The sequence below is a fragment of the Zonotrichia leucophrys genome, chromosome 4 (assembly GCF_028769735.1).
Source record: "Zonotrichia leucophrys gambelii isolate GWCS_2022_RI chromosome 4, RI_Zleu_2.0, whole genome shotgun sequence".
Taxonomy (NCBI): domain Eukaryota; kingdom Metazoa; phylum Chordata; class Aves; order Passeriformes; family Passerellidae; genus Zonotrichia; species Zonotrichia leucophrys.
In genome coordinates, this window is record NC_088173.1 from 60,378,885 (window position 1) to 60,402,156 (window position 23,272).

A 23,272-nucleotide genomic window follows, 5' to 3' on the forward strand; every position below is an offset into this window, starting at 1 on the left:
CCAAAATACTCTCAGGTCTCACTGGTTCTTAAAACTGCATTACTTCTCATGGTATTCCTCCTTTCCAGTGAGTTTTTGATCTGATCACCCTATCAAATCAGAAGAACAAAAACAAAACACCCAAAGCCAAACCTCCCCCAGTGACTGTACCTCTTCACTTCACAACCCCTGACATTCAGTATTAAGGCTCCTTTAGGCTGCTGAACTACGCTGCAAATGTTTTCAAGAGCTGAGTACTGACAGGATATGAGGTACTCCTGGTTCCTCTTTGCCACTGGAGGCTGACTAGTTCTAGGTAGTTCATGACAGGTGAGAACACCTGAAAAACATTACTATTCCAACTCTGTCATTTACCCACACAGTCTGAACACTGTATTTAGTAAGCGCTATGCCAACATTTGCATAAATCATTGAAAAGAAATTAAAAGTGACACATTCATTAATGAAAAACAAAGTATTTTGAGAGCAGAGAAATGTTGCTTGGGTGGTCTATATCTAGCAGGGAATTCAGTCACTGCCACAGACAATGCTGTAAAACAAAAGCATGTGAATAAACATACTGTGATTTGGTAAACACAAATAGCCACACACAGACTGAAAGACAAACTGTAAGTCTTTGAACATAAAGCTTTACTTTGGCAGATATCAAGTGCATTTTTCATACACTGCAAAAAACTCGTGTCTGGTCCCTTGTTCTTGGAGAGAGTATCAACTACTTTCTTAAAGCTGAATTCCATCCAAATTTTTATTACTGTTTTCAATAAAAAGAACATAAGATCAAGAATAAATTTCTGCAGTGCAGATGCATAGTCCTAACCCAATACAAACCTGACATACTTCAGACAAAACCTTATCTTCCTGTGTTACTAAATCTGTATCTTCTAGTCTTCAAGTTGTTCTGTGGCTGCATTAGCATCACTGATTTCATTTTTACAGTTTTCTTGCTTTGCTTCTTTTCTAAAAGTCTTCAAACACTTGTCAAGTCTTTTCAAGAATACATCTACATCTTGCTTTTTAATTCCAATTGCTGAGGCAGCATTGAGGTAAGCACAAGGATAGTCATTTGTATGTGACATGAAGCCTTTAAAAGTGTAGTTATTCACAGTTTGTACAGACCCACAGGGAACAACCCTGAAACAAACAAACAAAATCACGATTCAGTTAAAGATGCCTTGACATTTTATGTGGTACTTTAGGTTGAACACAATTACACAAGTTCCTATTGAAGTAGGGAGTTGCTATTCCTACCACTGATGCTCAATACCAGCATAACTTCAAATCTGTTGAAATGCCAGGTCAAAGCATATTTTACAAAATAATTACTTATGTAACAAAAGGGAAAACCTGAAACCTTCACATCAGGGAAAGAATTCTAAAGTTTTAACTTCAAAAACGTAAACTCAAAAAATTTCAGCCTAAGATGGCTAAAATTACAGAACCAGCCAAGGTTAGGACAGACAAATTAAAGAGAGCATCTAACCACAGTACATATAGATTTACTGTCATTCATCTGTGCAGGAAGTGGAATAATCCAAGCTAATGAAGCATACCTTCTGATGTGGAAATATTCAGCTCTGCTACAAAAAAATAACATTAAGTCTATGGCAGAAGTTAGCATGGCAGCAGTAATATTCAGATTAAGGAATGCTGCCAAAACAAATTTTAAATCATTCTCTTCTTCTAAAAGGTTTAAACCAAAATCATTAAAGACTGTTTGGCTTGCATTTCATTTTAACAGTGTCTCTAAGAATAAATTCAGCTCAGACTGGCTCAGGTTATAGATTTTTTATTTTAAATTTTTTTAAACACAATTAGTTCCAGAAAGCAGAATTTTTTTCCATTTGACAAAAAGCTGTGTAGGATATTAAAAGCTTATTCCCTTGACATCTAGCACAACCATATTTGTGCTGCAATAAACAAAACAAAAGATCCTCCATTGCAGCTTACACCTATACTATAAGATCAGACAACATCTGGAAACTAAATGAAATCAAGGGATACTAGGGAATAGTGACACTAAATTAAATGGGCATAGATTATCTATTTAGGATACCAAAGCAGACATAGAAAGCCTCACTGCCAACTCAGGCAGGGAGACATTACTGCTCTATAACAGTGATGACAAAGGGTGATTACTCTCTAACTCGTTAGGCTGCCTTCTGTAATCATGACACAACTGGTATAAAACACTTCACAGGATTTCCTACAATATATGCTAATACCCCCCCACTCCCCCAATCTTTTAAATTCACAATATCCTTACCTTGCTCCAGAAACTTGTCTTGTGAACAGCATAGATCCAAGTTGGGTAACAGCAGCATCATTAGTTTCATCTAGAGTCTTCAGTGACATGGCTAAAGTAACACAAGGTCAGGTTAAAACTGCTACAAAGCTACTTTTTCTCCAAAGAACTACCACAAATGACAAGTTACTTTCCAACAGCAAGAATCTAGTCACATGTTTGTGTTTGCATACGAAGAAAAAAAAAGAAACATTACATATAATTTTTTATTTTTCCACAAGCTGTCATAGATTACCTCTTGGTTAGACTCTATGCAGATTCTGCAGAGGTGGGCAGTATTATTTTGGTGTTCAGCAGAAGTTTTGGTTAAAACAAATACCCTGAGTAGGAATTCCATAATTTCTTTTACAACTAAGATGATGAGTAATTATACCCTAATTTATTTTTAAATCTATTTTTTATGAAGTATTACTACATGCTAACATCTTCAGCCTGTCTTGAATTCATTTCTGTCAAATGAGTATGTTGAACAGGAGCAAAATAATGGGTCCAAGTTACTACACTACTTTTATAGTAGCTAACCTTTTTAGTAACCTTATTGAAATTATTATGCGATTAGAGCGTACTGATGTTTAATATATAGGAATGGTATGTGGAAATGCATTATGAATCCACAGTATATTAGATTTTTTTTAAGTTAAAACCCCAACAATTACCTAAGGAAATGGGATTATGTGGTGTGTCTAACAGTCTCTCATTGTGGTTATGTGCCAGCTTCTTCAGCTCACTTGAAAGGTACGAAAACATCTCCTAAAAAAAGATGCAATATTTTTGTTATTAACTATCAAACAGAGAAAATAGCACCTATTTCACAAAACTGTTATGTCTTCTTTATATCCTACAGGTGCTCAGTTGATTCTCTTTTCATGTGTACCAAGTAAGGGGATCAGACAATTCTCTGAAATAATTCTATAAAGGAACAGCTCCATTTCCTGAGCACTGTTCTTATCTCTCAAGCTGATACAGAAGTCTCTATCTGGTCTAATATATGTGCTTGGGATGTCACTCATTCTCTCTGTGGCCCTGAAACCTAGGGAGGTAGAAAATCTTGAAGAGATTCCCACTGCACAGCAGGTCTTACCCCACACCACTTTTCAAGAGCCTCCTCGTGCCCTAGTCCCCTAAACCACTGAGAATGAACTGCTGCCATCACAGATGGCCACGTTTTGCCAAATTGCTCTTTACTTTGTCTTCTCTCCTTTAATACATTCCAGACTAAAAGCAGTAAATCTTGCTACCATGTATCACACAATCACATTTCCCCCTAGTGCAGACATTTCATTTTCTGTATGAGAATAAAAATCCAGTCTCTTAAAGAGGCTATAAGTACACATTTGACTGTATTTTGCTTCACACAATATACACTCTCCTGAATACTCAGCTCTGTTGAGCAGTCTGTCCTTTCCCTAGGACCCCACTCCTGTTCAAGCTGACTATAAGAATGGAAATATCTGAATTTCTGCTATCACTTAATTGGATTGCACCTTTACTGTGAAAGTGTCATAAGACTGAGATTCATAAATACTTTGGCACAGATACATGTCCGGATATCTCGGCTGTTTGAGGGGCCTGGAAAGGCCCGGGGTGGCCTTGGGGCAGCCCGCGTATCGAAGGACGAGAAGAGGCTTCAGTTCTTCTTTCGGTTTTTATGTTTATTAATTGTTTATCTAAAAGATGTTCTTTCAGCCGAACAAAGATCTGCTCAGCAGTCAGCCATGGGCACACTGTCCCTGCCCTCCGGGCAGCCACGTATCTTTATACCCTTTGCTACATATACAATATTTATCATTTTTCCCCAATACCATCTATTGTTATAACTCGGTGTACTCTTAGTAATAACCAATAGAAAGGTGCCACCGTGGCCAAAGAAGATGGAGGAGAAGAGGAGGAAGAAGGAGGACAGGACACACCCCAATTCCTCCATCTTACTCCTCCAAACCCCCCTGTACATAAATCCTAAACCTTGTGTCTCACTCTCTAATTAACTAATCCCTTCACCATTCACCCGGTGAAGCCCTCATCCTTGTCGTCTCCTGTGCAGGACTAAAGTCCAGCTACCAGACACTTCTGGCAACATTCCAGGACTCCCGAGCCCCCCCCAGGGTCTCGGTGGCTCAGCATCTCAGGACTGAGATCTTGAGATCCGACAGATACAAGCCACACTGCACATAAAAGGCTGTTTCTCTTACTTCATCTGTATTTTATATCCTCCCTCTTCCCCTGTAATAAGCTATGATAATTGCTCATGCTCTTCCTCAGTTTAATACATTCCTTCTCAGATATCAGCTCAAAACACTTATGGGCAGAGAGAGAATAAACACCATTCTTATTGTAAGCTTTAGCATTTTTTCCATCCTTTTTAATGCTTAGTCTCTCATAAAAACTAGCAAAACCATACAGACACTGGGTAGCCTTTTTAAAAGATATTAAACACCAGGCTTCTCCTCTTTGAGGCCATAAAAATTGTCCTGCTTATCTGCTTCAGTGTGACTGCCTGTTTAAGCATCCTCATCAATTTCTTGACCTGACAAGTGATTTTTCATTCTTTAAATAGAATTACCTCTTCTGTTTGTAGAGCAGTATCCTGCTTTGACCTATGGACTCTGACAGATATAAATTACAGCTTGTGATCAAAATTATGCTTTTGAACAGACCCTCCCCAAGGTCTTATGAAACCAAATAAGGTTTGTGGTACCTAAGTTAGAAGAATGTTACAGCTGCTCTTGAACCACTGCAGGAAACCTTGCCTCCCCTCATGAGCAACGAAATGAACACAGCTCCCCACCTGTACTTCCTAATATCACAGAACAAATACAGATGGAGAGAAAAGAGTACCCTCCTACTGTCTAAATGAATTAGGCTATTGATACAACTACCCACAAAAACAAAGCTTCTGTAATACTTGAAAAAAACCCCAAAAATTGGGAAGTATCTGTGTCTAATTATCAGAACTTGAAATCTGTGAAAATCATTCTTATTTCTCATAAATCAAGTGATTTTATGGTTTTAGTTCAGAGTTTATTTACGGTTCACTCACAGATGCTGAAAAAGATTCATGTTTCAAATGTTCAAACACTTCTGCCTTTCCTCTGGTCCCTCACTGTATAGAAGCACATTATTAATTTCTAACTTTCCATAATAAGCATCACTAATATACTAGCCTTTTATTAGTATTTATTCTGGAATACAAATCATAAATTAATTTGTGCTCCCTCTGCTGGCTATTTACTTCTAAAACTGAAGCAAAATATTGTAGAAATACACATAAATTATGAGATAAATTCATATGTAAATTCTCTGGAGATATTATTGCTGAAATTAGTACTAAGAAAAAAATATACTGGAACAAGACCAATTTCCAAATAATTTTTGTGTGTTTTATCCAGAAAATTCTCTGATACATCTCTTATAGTATGACTGAAAGGACTGCTGAAAGGAATACTGGAAGTATTACTGAAAGTTGGTATAAAAAGTTACCCACTGCATAAATGTATTAAATTTAATTAAATCTATTCAATGAAATTAGGTTACTATATGAGCCCTTACATACATAGGAATTAGTTAAAACAAAGGATAATGGAAAGATGGCAAAAAACCCCAAGTATGTATTTTCATCAGTTTGACTAAAGCTACATGAACACAAATTCAAAGTTTCCTGTTTTTTTGAACACTATTTTGCATCTTTCCATTGGAAGCCCTCTAGACATTTTATAGTTTCAGAAGTCTGTTGCAAAATAGATTAACTGCCTTTCCAAAAAAAAAAAAAAGGATTAAAGCAATATTTTTGTGAGGTCAAATCTATAACCAACCTCCATTATAAAATATTTCTCATATATGGAAAATTTAAAAGCACCCTAAGCAATTATATATAATTGAGCTCCAACATAATAGATTTGCTGTAGCAGGCACTCAAGTTTTCTCCAAAGAAGCCAAATATAATGCTGAAGTTATACTGAACAACTCAAGCACTAAATGTCAGTTAAGTTTCATTATTAATTCACTCCTTTACCTTAGAAACTTATCACAAAACCTCATTAGGCTAGGCAAATGAACACTAAACTATGTGGAAGTGTCTTTCACTTCTGGTTCTGTAAGCACCTAAGCCAACAAAACACCTTAAAAAACAAAGAACAAGTCAACAATACTCTCTGCATCAAACAGGCCAAATAACTGTTTGGATGAAACAGTCTACTTTCACATACATATACAAAAATATTTTCAAGAAGTGTTGCAAAAACCATGTAACAAAAACATGTGGATCATACTATATTTACACTATAAATCTATTTCTAATAGAACCTACACTAGCATAGGTGACTCTTCATTTGCTCCATTGGGATAGGCACTGTTCTTGCAAACAAAAATAACAGGAGGGAAACAAGTAAGGAAAAAGCCAGTAACTCCAGAGAAAAAGGAGGTACTGAATAAGCCATCAGTCCCATACCAGCTGACAAAGAGGCAACTGATGAAGGCCAGGAAAGTTTTTGTGCAGAGCTGAAACTATCCTAGCTGGCTCTAAGCACCCAGCTTGCTTACAGCCTGAGACTGCAACACTCTGCCTTTCTCCCTGTGTCACTGTCACCTGAAAAGACGAGCTGTCCCCAGGGAATGGTCACAGAGCTGGGGATGGTGCAGAAGAGGACACTGCACAGGAGTCATTTTACAGCCTCTTCACCCTCCACACAGGCTGCCAGCTCTCCTGCACTTGCCTGAGACTGATCTGGTCCCACCTTACTCTGCAGCAGCAGCTGTTTGATAATGCAGCCCTCACACCTCCTGCTCCTCTGCTGTGATCTGACCAGAGCCCCTGGTGCCCCACCCAGCAGAGGAGCTGCAGGGCTGAGCATGGACACCTGCCAGCAGGTGAGAACCCAGATGAGGCTCAGCTTCTTGAAATGCAGCCAAACACAGGACAAACTGTATGTGTATGTGTGTGACACCTGCATATACTAAACACCCTCCTAGGCAGATTCTCCTGCACTGCAGGAATTTTTGTTATGGATTTACACTAGAAAGTTTTAAAAACATGTAATTAATTACAGAACCTTGAAATCTTTATATCATCAGTATCTAACAAAGTGCCCAGTAAGCCTTGCCAATCTGATTTGGTAACACTAATGTTCACATTTTTTTAAAGGTCTCTCTTAACAACAGCAATCAACACATTCTCTCTTCAGCACTTGTGAGACCTTGAGTTCAGACTCTGTGACCCACACTTCAATACAGGCTCTAAGTATGGAGGCTTCTGAAATTTCCATTCATGCTTGGCACTTGTTTAATTACACACAATTTAAAACAATTCATTTAAACTAATTTGCCTCCAGCTACTCTAAAGCTTGAATATGGTTACATATACCTCACATGAGGAAAATCCTCCAATATTCTTATATTTGACTTGCTACAGTACAACAAGTTGACTGGAAAAAGAGGAGTAACAAATGTCTATCTTGCTTTGAGAATAGCTGATTTTTTTACACTTTTAATATTCCTCATTAAATGTCTTTCCTCGTCTTCCATCGTAAGTAGAGCAGCAATACAAACTCACACTGAACTATGCAAATAATTTATTCCAATCAGAACTACTACATCAATGATAACTCATGAAACATAAACCCAGTATTATACTGAATTGTAAAACCCAAACAACTTCCTCCCACTCGGTATGATTTTAAATATTTTAGATACATACTCTATAAGGACATAAAAATAACTCCAGTTTTACTCTCAAAGTATGCAGACAGATGGATACCAATATAAAAAGCTCTATCACATCCCACAGTAACACAGAAATGCATTTAAGAAAATGAGAGTTATCTTGATTGTTAAGTCTAATGAGGAAATCCATAACTGCTGTAAACAAAACCATCACCTCTTCAATAATACTGGTATAATAATTAGTTAAGTGGATTAGATAATAGCAGGTATTAAATCTGGTCTGTAGGGTTCTGAATGCAAACCCTGAACGCAGGGCTCTTGTTCTCCACGAAATTTGAGATGATAACTAAGCCTGCTTATGCCATTACACAGCTCAACAACTATAGTTACTTCATATGGTTTAGACACATACACACATATATGAAAATAGCAACTTTTATGACCTAAAAATGTAAAATACAGGACTTAACATAACCTGTACTGAGGCATCAAAAGTTGCTATAAAAGAATTTTATGTAAAGGTTGTATTTTTATAGCAAAGATGTTAACAAATTTGACTATGTACCAGCTGTTTTCTGCACTGCAAAAGGACCTAGAATGGCCTACTGGGATCAGAAAATCACTGTTATAACCATCACATAAACATATAAAAAGGAATTCTGAAAAATCAGTATCACTACATATAATCTCATACTCTTGGACACTCCACAACTCCCAGCCTGTCAAAAAAAATCTCACTCCATGTACATCCCCTCCTGTTGTAAATAGCTAATTTGTGTAGAATTAAGACTGGGCATTATTTTGTTGTTCGTGTGAGACTAATCTCTTCTCAGTAATATTCTGGGCTTTCTGGCCTAAGCTCAAATAACCTGAAGTAACACCCATACAAATCAAGATCAGGTAGAAAGAGAAAGGAAAAAAAGATACCTGAAGTTTTTTATAGCTGATATTTTTTGTGTGAGTAGGTGCAGCTGCACCAATATAGAAAGGAGTACTCAATGTCAAGCTATAAATAGCTCCTGCTGGAAGCTTAATAGCTCTGCCTCTGCTTCCTCAGAGCACAGGCAATAAACTACCACTATTGCACTTTTACAATTCAGGAACAAACAGATTTAAGCAAAAATGTTTCTCTTTCTACAGCAAATCCAATAAAAGAAACATATTTATGCCATATATAAGGCTCTGTTTATAGAGTATATTCACATTAGAAATAAAAAGGCCTGACGTTGTAAAAATGTAATACTGTGTTCACTTTAGAATTCTACTTCCAAGAAAATTAGGTGACTCAAAGTGTACAGCTATTCATTAAGACATTTATGAAAGAATTATTATTTATGACTCGGACAATATTTCTCATGCCCTTTATACATCAGCTACTGGTAGAAATCTAACAACTAAATCAGCTTCATAGAAAACAATAAATTCACTTGAGATTCTTCTGGACATAAGAGTAAAAGGGAAAAAATACAATTTACTTTTAATGAAGACACAAAAGATAAATCACAATACATACAACAGTCCAGAATAAAAAGTTGCAGTAGAAACAAAAGTAACTGCTTTCAGTGTTTCACAAGCTGGTTTCACTTCAGTTGCACAGATGACTTCTTAGTCACTGTAAGGCTGCTAAGTTGGTTTGATTTTCTATAGCCTAGCTATTCCTATGGGACCTCAGTTCCAGTACAGAGTTTATGGATGCCCTATAAGCAGCTAGAAATAAGTCACAGCACCTAAAACTACTGCTCTGCCACATAATCAGAGACAGCAGCAACCTGTCAGCAGAAAACAACTGGAACATAGTTTTCAAACAAAATAATGAAACAGATAATGCATTATCTTAAAATTACTATTTTAATAGTACATAATTCACAGCATTTCTTATAGGAGGACTCTATAAAAAGAATCTTCTGGATTACTATATAAAGAGAGAAAAATCCGACTTATTAATTCCAGAATTAAGGATAACTCAAGATATACAATTTCCAACCTGACATGCACTGGATTTTTCTGCAGTGCAATTATACCCAACTTAAAACCTACAGTCTGTGAAAAGCAAAGAAGAAACTAAGTTGTGTGTTTAGATGAATAACTAAAACAACAATACTCTTCTCTTTTTGTGGCAATGCACAGTATTTATAACCCAACCAGAAGCTGTGATTCTCCAGAGAATGTGGCACACAAACATTTAATTAAGCACTATCACAGCACAAAGGCACAATAGGGACAAAAGAGGAAGAGCACAGACCCAGGGTTACTCTGGGTGTCCAATCTCCTGTCCTGGAAGCAGTGTGACCATGATAAAACAGTACAGTATTTCTCCATTTAAGTTTTTGTGGACAAAATCCTACTATTTAGTCACATTTAGGAACAACAAACATGAACACCATATAAGGTAGTACAGGCCCTCTGTTTAGCCTCCTGGATTGAACAAACAACAACATGGAAATCATGCTTACTCACAAGCACCATTTAGACAAGGAGTAATTGTATCACACTGACTTTCCAGATTCAGAGCTCTGCCTCAGAATAAGTTCAATGGCTTTCTAGACAGAAACTGGATTTACCACACAAAGCAGTTTTGCAACAGAGCTGACGTCAAGAAAATACTGCTTGCCAAAAAGCTTACCTTTCTTTCTTTCAGTAACTTTTTGTAGCCGCTGGTTCCCAGAGACAGAAGTGTAATGAGGACATCTAAAGAAGGAGATGCAGATGCTCTTCCTGAAAAAAAAAAACCCCAATATATACATTAAAGTGGCAAAAAAAAAAATTATGTGAAAGAAAGCTGATAATCAAGTTTTCTACAGCAATTCTGTATGCTGAAATCAGCCCATGAACCAGTTACCTGGATACATTTTGCTGATCTCCTGAATGAAGGACTCGTTGAAGCCAGCAATGATAGCACCACCTACTGGAACCATAAAATTTTTGTCCAAGCTCTGAACAAAAGCATCTATTCTGCCAACTCGAGCACCCTTTACCAAAAAAGAAAAAAAAAATCCACAGCATACATTAGAACTAAGGGAAATGTGATAGCATAATAATTATATAAAGTGTAGCCAAAATAAATATAATTCCTGAAACTCTCAGATACTGCTTCTGTGATCAAAACATAAAAATCACAGTATTACCTCTTTTAGCACTGCTTACTATTGGTACCATTGTCTGCCTAACATAGAAACTTACAATTCCCATTTTGCTGTGATTTAAAATATCAATTTTAGTTCCTGCAAGTCTAAGTGTGGCTCCATTTCAGCAACAATCAAAAAGAAACCCCTCAAAATTTAATGGGAATTATACAGTTAAAATTGTTCAATCCTGAACACTTTTTACAACTCTCACACTAAAAGGCTATGAGTTAATGCTTCATTAGCAAAACTTTTTTCAATACATATATAAATTTGCATTAAACAAACAGGCTTATTACAGCACTCCTTCTTCTAAGGCTGCTTTCAAAATCAAGATTCAAGTACCTTCTTACATGAGATATTCCCCACATCCTTATACCAAACCACTCCTATTTTCAAAGGAAAAAATGTAGATTCTGCAGTACACCTTCAATTTGAGCAGCATGTAACTGTGTAGTGTACAATTAAAAAGCATGAAGCATAAGAACCTGAAAAGTAGGTTAAACCCCATACATATCAAAGTACATGCAAATACACATATTTTTACAGCTACATACTAAATATAAGAAGTAGAAACAGAGTTAATACCTGTGGCAAACAGAAAAAAAGCAGAGCCAACTAAACCTCATTTATTAGGTCTATATTTTGATAGTCTAATGCACAGAAGACAGGAAGAACATTCCAAGTTTGTCAGCTTTTTGTTGGGAACATGAATGCCAGCAGCTACCATTAGATTTACTTGACAGGAGAATACCAGAGGAAAAGCACAACATGAAATGGCCTCAAAAGCTTTTTCCTGTGGTACTCTTGCAAGCCATATTCACACTGTGCTCAGCATATTCATACATCTAGGTATTCATTAATAACTACTTTCTCATAAACACAAAAATTTTCTAGCACAAGTAATAAATGTTGTAAGAAAATGTAAAAATAAATCAGAGCTCAAATATATACATTTGCATAAACAAGGAACAACCAACCTATTGAGTCTAGAAAAAACATCAAAACACAGTAAAAATTATATTTGTAGCATTATAGTCCGAAATGTTTATCATTAGAAAATTTCATGCAGCAAAATCCAGCACTTCCACAGCCTCATTCACATTAGTTTCTCACTAAATTTGAGCAAGTTAAATACAATAAACACATGCTAAGTACATTACAAATAAAGCATATACTATTTTCTATTTCATTAATTCCCTCAGTCTTTCAAGATTTAGAAATGCCAACACGATGTTCTTTCACAATTGTACATTAACCTGGTCTGTGTCCTGTTAGTAATGTCTTAGCAATCAGAAAAAAAAAAAAAAACCCCAGCATATTTTACATTACCAAAAGTTCAGGATCCTCTGGATCCTATTAAAATATAACCCCCTATTCTTTTGAATAGGTAACAGAAAAGAGAATATTAAAGAGCAATGCACATACAACACAATGAGGAAAAATGCAAGAATTCTGTTTCATGACTGATCTCAGATTTCAAGCAACATCCTCTTCAAACTAAACAGAAACAACAGAAATTAAACTTTTTTGAGCATAACATTGAACAAACCAGTCTCCCATTATGTTACTTTTAGTTAACAACTTCAGGAAATATTTCAAGAAAGCTTATTAAGGGTATTTTTTTGGGTTACATAAAAAGCATGTAACAGAAATAACTGTTATGCTTAAATTCTATTTCTGTCTGTTGTGCTTTCCCAGAAAATTGTTCACATATCAGACGTGCATGGGATTATTCTCAAAGTTTGTAACATCTGATAAAATTTGCCACAATCGCCAATTTACTTATACTTGCTAAAAAATGTTACTGGAAATACACAGCTCCTACCTGCTGGATGAGATGCATACATTTTGAAGACTGAACTCCATATGCATTGTTGACAATATGTGGAATGTCATAATTAGCACAAATTACAGACAGCTCCTCCAGCCTGTGAGCATAAAATCATAATTAAGATAAGCATTGATTACTGTAGCTCAACTTACAAGTCAGACCATAAAAGACTGAAAGGTCTACAAGGAAGCCAGAATGAGAAAAGCAACTCTTTTGATTAGTACCTCAAGGCAGTATTTGTCACCTTAAGCTAAAAAGTTAAGATGAAAATTCTATTGGCTTTTACATATTCTGCAAATTGCTGATCTAGTCTGACATTTTTCTTGCTTCACTCAAATTTTTATCTGGACACCAGTTAATATACCCCAAACCATTAAGCTTTAGATACAAGCTTTTTTTGTTGTTGTTGCTTTTACTATTAACTACATAGCTTTAGCTAGTCACTAGTTTTTCTTTTCTCTATTATTCAACATGAAAACAGTCTACAGTAGCTTCAACAGTGTCTTGGGAATCAAAAGCATCCTGTAACAGAAAGTTTTTACATGTTTCTGTTTATCTCAAAAGAACGACTATTTTGATCCTTTGGCTGGAATCTCATGCATGCTTGCATGCTTCAGGTAAACTGATTAAGAAAAAATAAATTCTTTAAAGGAATGGAAAGCCCTAAAATGTCTGAATATGGACATCAACAAATTGAAAATTTGTTCAGCTGTTTACTCTTCACTTGCCTTTAGAACCTCCTGAAATCACAGAGAGCTCAGCCTGGATTGATTAATCAGCCAAATTAAGATTTATGTGAGCACACTGATCACTTTAAGTAAGATCCTTCAGCATTTTAAACATATTTATATGCAGTACCCTTTTCTGAAGCACTCCAATCATGCTATATTTTAAAAAAATTACTCATGATTTTCCCCAAACTTTTGAATCTATTTTAGAAATATAATCTATTTAAAAAATTAGGCAATATAAAATAATTTAAAGTGATGATAAAGGCAATATTACCTTAAAAAAAAAATCAGGAAATTCTGCTTCCAATGCATTTTTACTCTATCTCCTCCTGTACAGCCTCTCACTGTAATTTACTGACATACATATAAAATGTGACAGAGTATAAAAACATTTTCTAAGAGGTGACATTCCTTTGCATTCTATTTCTATTACATTTTCTAGTGTTGTTCTGCAATGCAAAATTCTGCTGCAAGTGTCAAATTAATTTTTCCAAACATAAATTCTTAGGAAATCATCATCACCATATTATCCTTTAAAAAATCAAAAGGACTTTATAATTAGGAAACGCCAGCAATATAATGTACATACTGATCTTCTACAGTCAAAATAATTGTGAGCAGCTGCATTTCCAATAATTTTTCACGCTTATCAACACAGAATTACAAAATATTCCAAGATGGAAGGAACCCACAAGGATCATCGAGGCCAACACCTGGCCCTGCACAGCCCAATCCCCAAGAGTCACACCATGCACCTGAGAACATTGTCCAAATGCTTCTTGAACTCTGTCAGGCTGGTGCTGTGACCACTGCCCTGGGGAGCCTGTTCCAGTGCCCAACCACCCTCTGGGTGAGGAACCTTTTCCTGACATCCAACCTAAACCTCCTCCAGCTCAGCTTCTGCCCATTCCCTTGGGTCCTGTCACTGTCACCACAGAGCAGAGACCAGTGCCTGCCCTCCTCTTCCCCTCATGAGGAAGCTGTAACTGCAATGGGAACTCCACTCTGTCTCCTCCAGAGTGATCAGACCAAGGGACCTCAGCTGCTCCTCATGTGGCTTCCCCTCATTAATAGAATACTTGAGGAAATATATTATGCAGGGCAAAGTTTTTGCCTTGTGACCTGATAGTTCTTAATCAGACACATTCCTCACCCTCTAGAGACACTCAGTGGAACATACTTTCCCTCTTACAGGCATCTTGTCAAGTGCAGGCACAGAATTTGACCAAACTAGAAACACAGAGAGTGTACAGCTATTTATATTCATCTTTCTCACCTTCTGAAAATTAAAGGAGCAGTAACCTCTCTTCTACAAGTACTGAAAACAGAAAAGTCTTTTTTCCCTAAAAATATTCTATTGAACAATTAGATCCATTGTGCAATACAGAATGAGAATGCCACAGTTTGAAGAGAATGTGTCAGTGTGCAAGGGAAGGAAAGAATACACAGCACCTGTATGTACCTGCACCTGCTTCCAAGGCCTTGAATGCAGCATTGAAAATTCTACTAATCATATCAGAAAAATAAAGCATTAACAGAAGTTGGCTACTGAAGTTCTTAATAGTCACAAATACAGAAGTATCTCCCACTTTATTCTTCCTTTCTTTCTCTCCTGTTTGTTAAAGTTCATGAAAAGAAAGCTTTGTTCTACTTTTTCTACTACTGAAAGTAAAAAGATACAGAATTCTGCTAAGTACACAGACCAACTGAAAAGGACACTTTCCCTTTGGTCCTCTTAAATACAGTAGTTTTACAGACACCTTACAACAACAGTAGGTAGAATACTGAGAAAGAAGGTTTATACACTAGAGAATTACTCCCATAGAAATAAATAGTACTTCAAAGGAAAGCCATAGGTATGGCAGCCATAAAACTACTAAAAATTTTAAAACACGGCCACCACAACTAAATAAAGCCTTACAAATGAAGATATTTCAAAACAGACATTTAAAATTGCACCCTCCAGAAATGCTGTCAGGGCTTTCCTTCCCACAGGAAGATGAAGGTTATGGCCTTCAATAGTTGACAGTTTCTTTTAAACAGAAAGCACATTCAAATCTTCCTGTGTCTGTGGTATATTATAACATAGTGCCACTACCTAATAATTCATCTCTTAGTTGTAGAGGACAAAACAATAGCAGCATGTCAAAAAGAGGAAGCAGATAAGGAGAAGATTCATTTACCCAAGCTATAAAACAACCATTCAGTTTTGATAGCTGTGATTTAAGCTAGCCAATAAATCTGCAAGTCAACTTCAAGCAATGTTCATAGTATTCTGACAGAATTATATGGTTTTAACTCCCATCTTTCCCTCTAGCAACTAGGTTAACCTATGATAAATACTGGAGGATTTTTTAAGGTAGGAGAGGAGAGTGAAATATATTTTTACTTGCCACATTTTAGAGTCAATAACATTTCTTTCCTATGCTTGTGCAGAAGAGTAGAAAAGGCAACAGTAACATCAAAAAATGGCATTACCTATGGAGCTACATTTCCTGGATTATGTTTCCATGAGAAACTACTTTTACTACTTCCATGAAATTTTATGAAAACCACGAGCAAAACGACATGAATTTCCCCACAAGAGAGCAACATTAACCTCACTTACATAACAGAAGAAAAATCTTCTGTGTAACTCTCACTTTTTTAATCTACTTTTCTGGAAGGGGATTAAAGAACCTTTACTAATTGTTGGCAGAAGCAATTTTAGGAAGATGGATGGTCAAAACATGGAGGTGTTGGTTGGGTTTTGTTGTTGGGGGGTAGGGAAGATGTTTATTTGTTTTAACAGTAACAAATAACACACCTCTTACAAAGACTGCTTACCTGTCAGGTACCCTTGGAGCAAAGCAAGATGTTGTAGAATGCACACAAAGGATATTTTCAGCACCAAGAGCCTTGATTTTGGCCTCCACAGCTTCAAGGTCTGTCCGTAGCTCATCACCTTCTAATACATTTTCTATCACCACAGGCTCAAAACCTGACCAAAAAAAGCAAGAATTTAATATAACTCAACAAATCTGACTAATCGTGGGGGTTTAGTTCCAGTATACATTTGAAAAACACATCGTGCTACTATTATTTTAATAGATTCTAACAAAAAAGACTGTGCAAATCACACAGATTGGCACCTTCTGATCACAATTCCTAGGACACAAGTTTTTGCACAAATTTGAGAGAGAGATTTGAACCATGAGTTTTGATTTTACATAACTCTAAGGACAGCAGATTAGGCACCTTACTCTGAGAGTGAACTGTAACTTCCTTAGTATTGTTCTCACTTGACTCCTTTATGCACCTCAGTACCACTGCACACACCTGCATTTTGCAAGGCATGAGGAAGACAGCATGCACGTTTTAATTACATGTTAGAAATCAGGAGTGCACAAATAAAGCAGAACTACCATGCATTAGGCCTGTTTTGTATCTTACTACAAGGGTATGAATTGATCACTCTGATAGAGGGAAGTTTCATATCTGTTGGAAGAACACACGCTGTGTCATCAATCAGTTACCTTCTTACCTGCAGTTATCATTGATTTAAAGCAAGATTTTTGGTCTATACGTGGCCAGATAATGTACTTTGCCTTTGGTCTCTTGTGCCTCAATGTTAAAAAACACAGAGTCAGACTCATGCCTGTTGCCATAGGAACCACAAAGCAACTGGTCACTGTCCGGACACCTGCATGTAAAAAGCAAGTCAGAAATTAACATGAAGAATCCATCATGTAACTTCACAAATGAGAGAGATTTTTCAAATTTACACCTACCAGCCAGTTTTATAACATCCAGAACTACTGAATTAGTAAGCTTGTTCAAAAGGCTTGAACCTGCAGCTTTGGGCTGTACTGCAGAAATATCACCTGACCTTCCAATTCCATGAATCAACCTAAACAAAAAAAGTTGAAAACACACATCAAGATTTCCATGCTGCAAAGCCATAAACCGTGCTGACTGAAGAAAATTTAACTTAATAACTGTGGAAAACTTTGTACACAATGCAACATCAGTACCTGCCACAATCAATTCCATTTTAACAAAGTACATGTATTTGTATGAAATTTTGGTTTTTTTTTAACAGTAGATTAACAGTGTTCCTGCATGCAAGTAAAAACTTTAAGACACACAGCAGCAACACCTCTAGCCTCCAGCAGGTTTCCTTTTAAGTTTTGTTTTTTCTTTTCCATTTAAGTTTCCTTTTAACACCTCAGCACTTCTTGATGTATGTCAAAATAGCATTAGAAATGCTGACATGTTCAGACACACAACCAAGGAAAACAAAAATAAGTTGTCTATAGTGTAGGGTAGCATAGGCATAGTGGTATTATAGATACTTCCTTGACAAATGCTTCATCTCCATAAGGCAAGGAAATAATATATACAAAGTGATATACATGGATATATGTATCACTTTGCCCATCTTACACATCTTCACTTCATCTATCATTTTGCTATTCAATGTTATCTCTCTTGGAAAAATATGTTTCTCTGAATTCTGTTTATAAATTTTGGTTATAAACTGTGTTTGTAAATATTGAACATTATTTAGTTCAGGAGTGGAGGATCCTGAAGTCATTTATAGAATACAAGCTTCCAGAATGAATTTACCCATGGCGGAAATGCAGCAACTGCTCAAGTAAGCTAGTAACAGTATACACCTACTTATGGATTTAATTCCTTTTTTTTTCTTGGCAACAGAATAAAATGCAGTCCAATGAGTATATGATATTCAGAACTTCTTAGAGCATGATTTTACAGCTTAAATTTATTTTCCTGTTTCAAGTGCTAAGTTGAAATCAACAAACACTTGATAATTAATTGAAACTTACATATAATACTCACTCCACCCAAAATATTTTCTTCCCTCATTCCTGCTATGTTCTTAATAGATGTCTCATATCAGTACTTTTTATTTTGTGCACTTATGCACTGCTTCCTGAGAAGTAATCTTCCCTAAGACTGCCCCTTTATTAAGCTAAAAGAAGAGACAGCTTGAAAACCGTCTCCCTCTACCTCCATCACTCCCCAAGTCACCTGTAAAACTTATTGCAGAAATAAGTGAGTGGAGGACACCTTGCTGTTGCTGACACTCACAGGAGAAGCGAGATGCCAGGTGACAGAGCTGCATTGGAACAGCAGTAGTGAGCACAGCTCAGGCTCCTCTGCCCAGGAGCCAGGCACAATTTCCCCAGCACTGTCCAAAAGCAGAACTTCCCCAGATATCCTCCCCTCCCCTATCATCATATCCTAGCCTAGAGAGCTGCACACAAAACTAAAAAAGTCAAACTGATGTATCACTGGATTTCAACATGAATTTATCATGGTACTGTAGGGCTCATGAAAGCCATCAAGCCTAAGTAACTCAACCTCCATGTGCTTACCAAGCTTACTAAACTTCTGGCCTCTAATATACTTTTGTGTTTATCTTTGGAGGAGAAACATCCTGGAACTTTCACTTTGATTCACTCCTGCTGGATCAAACATCACAGCAAGATACTCAGCACAGAACTCAACACACACATACAAAGTACATTCATAAGGAAATCAATGCAGAGCCTCTAAAATTATAGCATCCAACATATCCATTAAGTAAGTCTGAAGGGCTACAAGCTAATAAAGGCACTTTTTGTCTTTAGAGATCTCCTTACTTCATATAAAATCTATTAGAGATGGACTGGGGTTTCATCTGCTTATCAACTAATCCCATTATAAAGCTATTAACAAATATTTAAAATACAAATAGCTGTTCACTGTGACGTTCCATAATGGGCAACTACAATGTACAGTAGTTTTTAATAATAAACAGATGAAAAGCTGCACCTTGTTATAAAAGGCATGTAATGCATAATTATTTTAAAACAGTAAGATCTCTTCCTATTTCTGCTTCCCTTGTAAAGGATGCCTCAACAACTTCAGCTTCTACAAATTCAATGTACAGGACATAATCCTGAAAAAACATTTATGCTTCATTCAAGACTTTCTATAGAGTTCTTAATAAAAATTTAATATAGAAAGCAGTTTCAATTCAATAGTTAAACAAACCACAATAAAGTATGCCATTGGAAAGTATTAATAATAACCTGAATAATTCAAAACAGTCAATACTTCGTACCTGTAATGCCTTCGGGCAACAAGACCTGATGCCACTCTTCCTTCCCTCTCACCAACGCCACAGTTGCCCAGGAAGTTATTGCTATCCATTATAGCAAGTTCATGAAGAAACAATTCAATGGTGCTTTCATCCCATCCATCTTCAGGACATTTCCCCTTAATAATAATAAAAAATTATTAAATTTGGAAATGAAAAATTAACAAAACTTTATGCAACTTGTTTGAAAATTGTTACCCTTCTTTCTCATGCTAAGCAGCAGTCTGTATTTTCATTATTCTCTTTTATACTATCTAATGTTATGAAGCTGTATCCAGAGAAAAGTTAAATAATGATTTTTCCATGTGTTAAATACAACTACATTAGCACATCCCGACATTAAAACAATCAGGATATCTTTTACCTTCAAGTGTTCTCTATGGTACACACAAAACCACTGCAGGGCATACATGTTAATTACTCCCTAAAAGACTACAGATTATTTGATGTATTCTCTAGACATGACGTACAGCTACAAGAACTCAACAGCGAAAACTGCACAAAAGGGAAGATATTCAGATATTAGAGAACCAAAAACATGAGCAGAAGGGAAATATAGTTTTAATGTAATACATCTTCCCATCTACACATATTACTTTCCAGTTATTATCTAATAGGGAAGGAAACCATTTCCAAAATATATCAAAACCTGCAAGAAGAAACCTGCTCTTTCTTGTGCTCTTTACTGAATTAACAAATGCATCCATCTTTGCAAATTGCAGACAAGATTCTCAAAGCAGGGACCCATAAAACCATGAAGATTTTTTATAGGTCCAGAGGCTATTTCACATGCCCCAGCAACAAAACAGCCAATTCAGTAAGTCTAATTAGTTTATCAAGTGCGGTATCAAAGTTAAGTTGGAAACAGTAGATGGCATGACTGAGGATGCTCAAGAACCGAAACATTTGCTAATTCATTGACAATGACTTTTATACGCTGAAGGCAATGAAATACATTGTTTTGGCACCTTACAAGTATCGCTTTTTACCTCATGCAACAATGTGCTAGTATCTCACTGTTTTTAAACATTTATTTAACTGTTCGCTGGGCCTTTCTCGGCAAACGCTCAAGCCAGGGCAGTAATTTTCTCTTCTTCCCAAACGAGGCCTTTTACTCTGGGGCTCCGTCAGGTCCCTGCCGTGCCGGCAGCGGCTCTCCCGGCCGGACACGGCGATGCCGCCATGCCCGAGGGCAGAGTCCGTGACCCCGGCCGGACACAGCGGTAGCGCCGTGCCCGAGGGCAGAGTCCGCGACCCCGGCCGGCCTGCGCGCTCACGGAGCTGCGCGGGGCCGCCGCGACCAGCCCGGCTCGGGGGAGGTTTCCCTGCCCGACCGGTTGCTCGGAGGGCCGACGGGCGGCTCGGGGCCGCTCTGCCCTCTCGAACCCCGGTGCGCGGAGAGCGGGGGGGGTCAGCTCTGCCCCACTGCGGACGGTGGTGGCAGAGACGGGGCTGCTTGGTGCTGCCCGGGGTGGAGGTGCCCGCTCGGCCCCGGCGCGCAGGGCGGGGGGCGGCGGCCCCATTACCTGCTCCAGCAGCGCCCGCAGGCGCAGCTCGTGCGCGCGGCGGCCCTGCGCCCCCTGGCGCACATAGGCCGCCGTCACCAGCCGCTCGCTGCAGCCCTGGTTCTCCGCGTTCATGGCCGCGGCGCTCCCAGCGCCGCCGCTGCTCCCCCTCCGCGCCGAGCGGGCCTGTGCGAGCCGGGCACTTCCCGCCGGGAAGGGGCGGGCGGAGGCTGTGCGGCGCATGCCGCGCCGTGGAGCTCCGGGGCCCCGCCCCGCCGCCAGATCCGGTCCGTGGGCAGCGCTGCGCTGGGCCGCCCCCGTCCGGCCCTGCCCTGCCCTGCCCGGCCCGGCCGCTGGGCGGGGCTGGGCCGGGCTGGGCCGCCCCCGGTGCAGGTGCGGGCCCGCAGGGGAGCGGGGCCGAGCTTGGGCTTGTCACAGGCCGAGTCCCGCTGTGAGAGGCAGCTCGCCGGAGCCCAGACCGCTGGGCTGGGAAGGGCCTGTTGGTGGGCTGGGTTTCCCGGCCCTGCTGAGTTTAGGCTGTTGAGAACAGCCGCGTAGCTCCCCGCTGCTCCGCCAGGGCCAGGGCCAGGGCCAGGGCGTTCTCTGCTCCTCGGGACGTGTATGGGGGCACGGCACAAGTGCTTGTGGGACGATCCTCAGGGAATAGCAGCAGCCTGCTAGGGCTGCGGGTATAACCCAAAACTACATCACAAGGACAAAGACATGTTACCCAGCTAGACCTATTTTATTTTTGGTTTTTTTTGACACAGCACCAGCAGGAGATTTGCAGGCCTGGCTTTGCACCTTTGCTAGGAGCTGCCAGTAAGGCCTCAGCAGGTGGCAGCTTCCCTGGAGCACGGGCAGCCGCCCGCGTCGCTGTCCTTTGGCCCCCGACGGCCACGGGCACCGCAGGTTCCCATTTGCCTCCTTGAAATAACTAGTAGGGAGCGTAGAACAATTTAAGAGGCGGGTTTAAGGATGTGGTGTGTTTGATCCAATGTTTAATCATAACCAGCCTGTATCTGGTCGACTGAACCTGTTTATGAAATCTTACCTGATTTTTCTGTTTTACAGTTTTAAGCTCAGACGGCTAATTGGCGTGTGAAGTGTACGTAGCGACCGTCCCGCTTTTGTAAGTTTAGTTAGCCTGATTAGGATGTTTTGAGCGTTTGGACAGAGAAATCTTACCCACCTGTTTGAATTGTTGGCTCATACTATAAATAACACAGTTTCATGGCCCTTTGAGCAGAAGATAACTCCACAAGTCTCCCCCCGTTCGCGGTGCCCGCAGCCCCCGGTGCTGCTGGATGTGTCGCGGAGCAGCTGCTCCTCCGCGCCTGTACCACAAGAGGGCGCTCACCTAAAGCGATAAACGCGCATTGTGCGGGAATTTCTCTTTTTTCCCCATCTTTTTCTTCCGCTCCAGTGTTCCGACAAAGTGCTCAAATACATATAAGCAGATGAATAAATTTGCTCTGTTGGTTAGAAAGATAGTGGCAAAAGTTTTAGCATGAGGAAAATGACCCATTTATTTACATGATGTAATTCTTAGTAATTTTAATCCAGGTGGCTAATTGAAAAGTATTAGCTATTTGGAATTTAAATGAATGGTTTGTTAATTACTGTGACTGTAGTGTATATTTTTTTAATTATGAGTTCTCGTGATGTTTGAACTCTGCACTAGTGAAGAGTGAGGCAATGTAAAGGCTTTGTTAGATCAAGACGTGTGAGCAAGTTGCAGAATTCTTATTGAAGCAGAAGATGAAAACTATCAGTTAATTGCATTTAAAAATACAGTAGTATGTGTAGATGAACGCATAAACCATCAAAAAAAAAGGTTTTTTAAACTTTTTGGTTTTTTTTTTTTTGCTGTGAGGCTGGCGAGACACTGGAACAGAGCTCTCACAGAAGTTGTAAATGCCCCATGTCTGCAAGTGTATAAGGCAGGTTCAGTTGAGGTCTGGGCATCTTGGTT

The 23,272-nt window shown here is 38.6% G+C and overlaps 1 protein-coding gene across 1 annotated transcript; it reads right to left on the reverse strand.

Moving 5' to 3' along the window:
* Positions 1-614: 614 nt before the first annotated feature.
* SEPSECS (Sep (O-phosphoserine) tRNA:Sec (selenocysteine) tRNA synthase) lies at positions 615-21,562 on the reverse strand. The gene is made up of 11 exons (XM_064711898.1): positions 21,319-21,562; positions 19,757-19,911; positions 17,415-17,533; positions 17,168-17,326; positions 16,471-16,624; positions 12,908-13,010; positions 10,797-10,926; positions 10,581-10,672; positions 2,959-3,052; positions 2,264-2,354; positions 615-1,131 (listed from the first exon to the last, which is right to left on the reverse strand). Exons 1-11 carry the CDS (start codon positions 21,538-21,540, stop codon positions 882-884), a joined length of 1,569 nt encoding a protein of 522 aa, XP_064567968.1. The 5' UTR covers positions 21,541-21,562; the 3' UTR covers positions 615-881.
* Between the last annotated feature and the right edge of the window lie 1,710 nt (positions 21,563-23,272).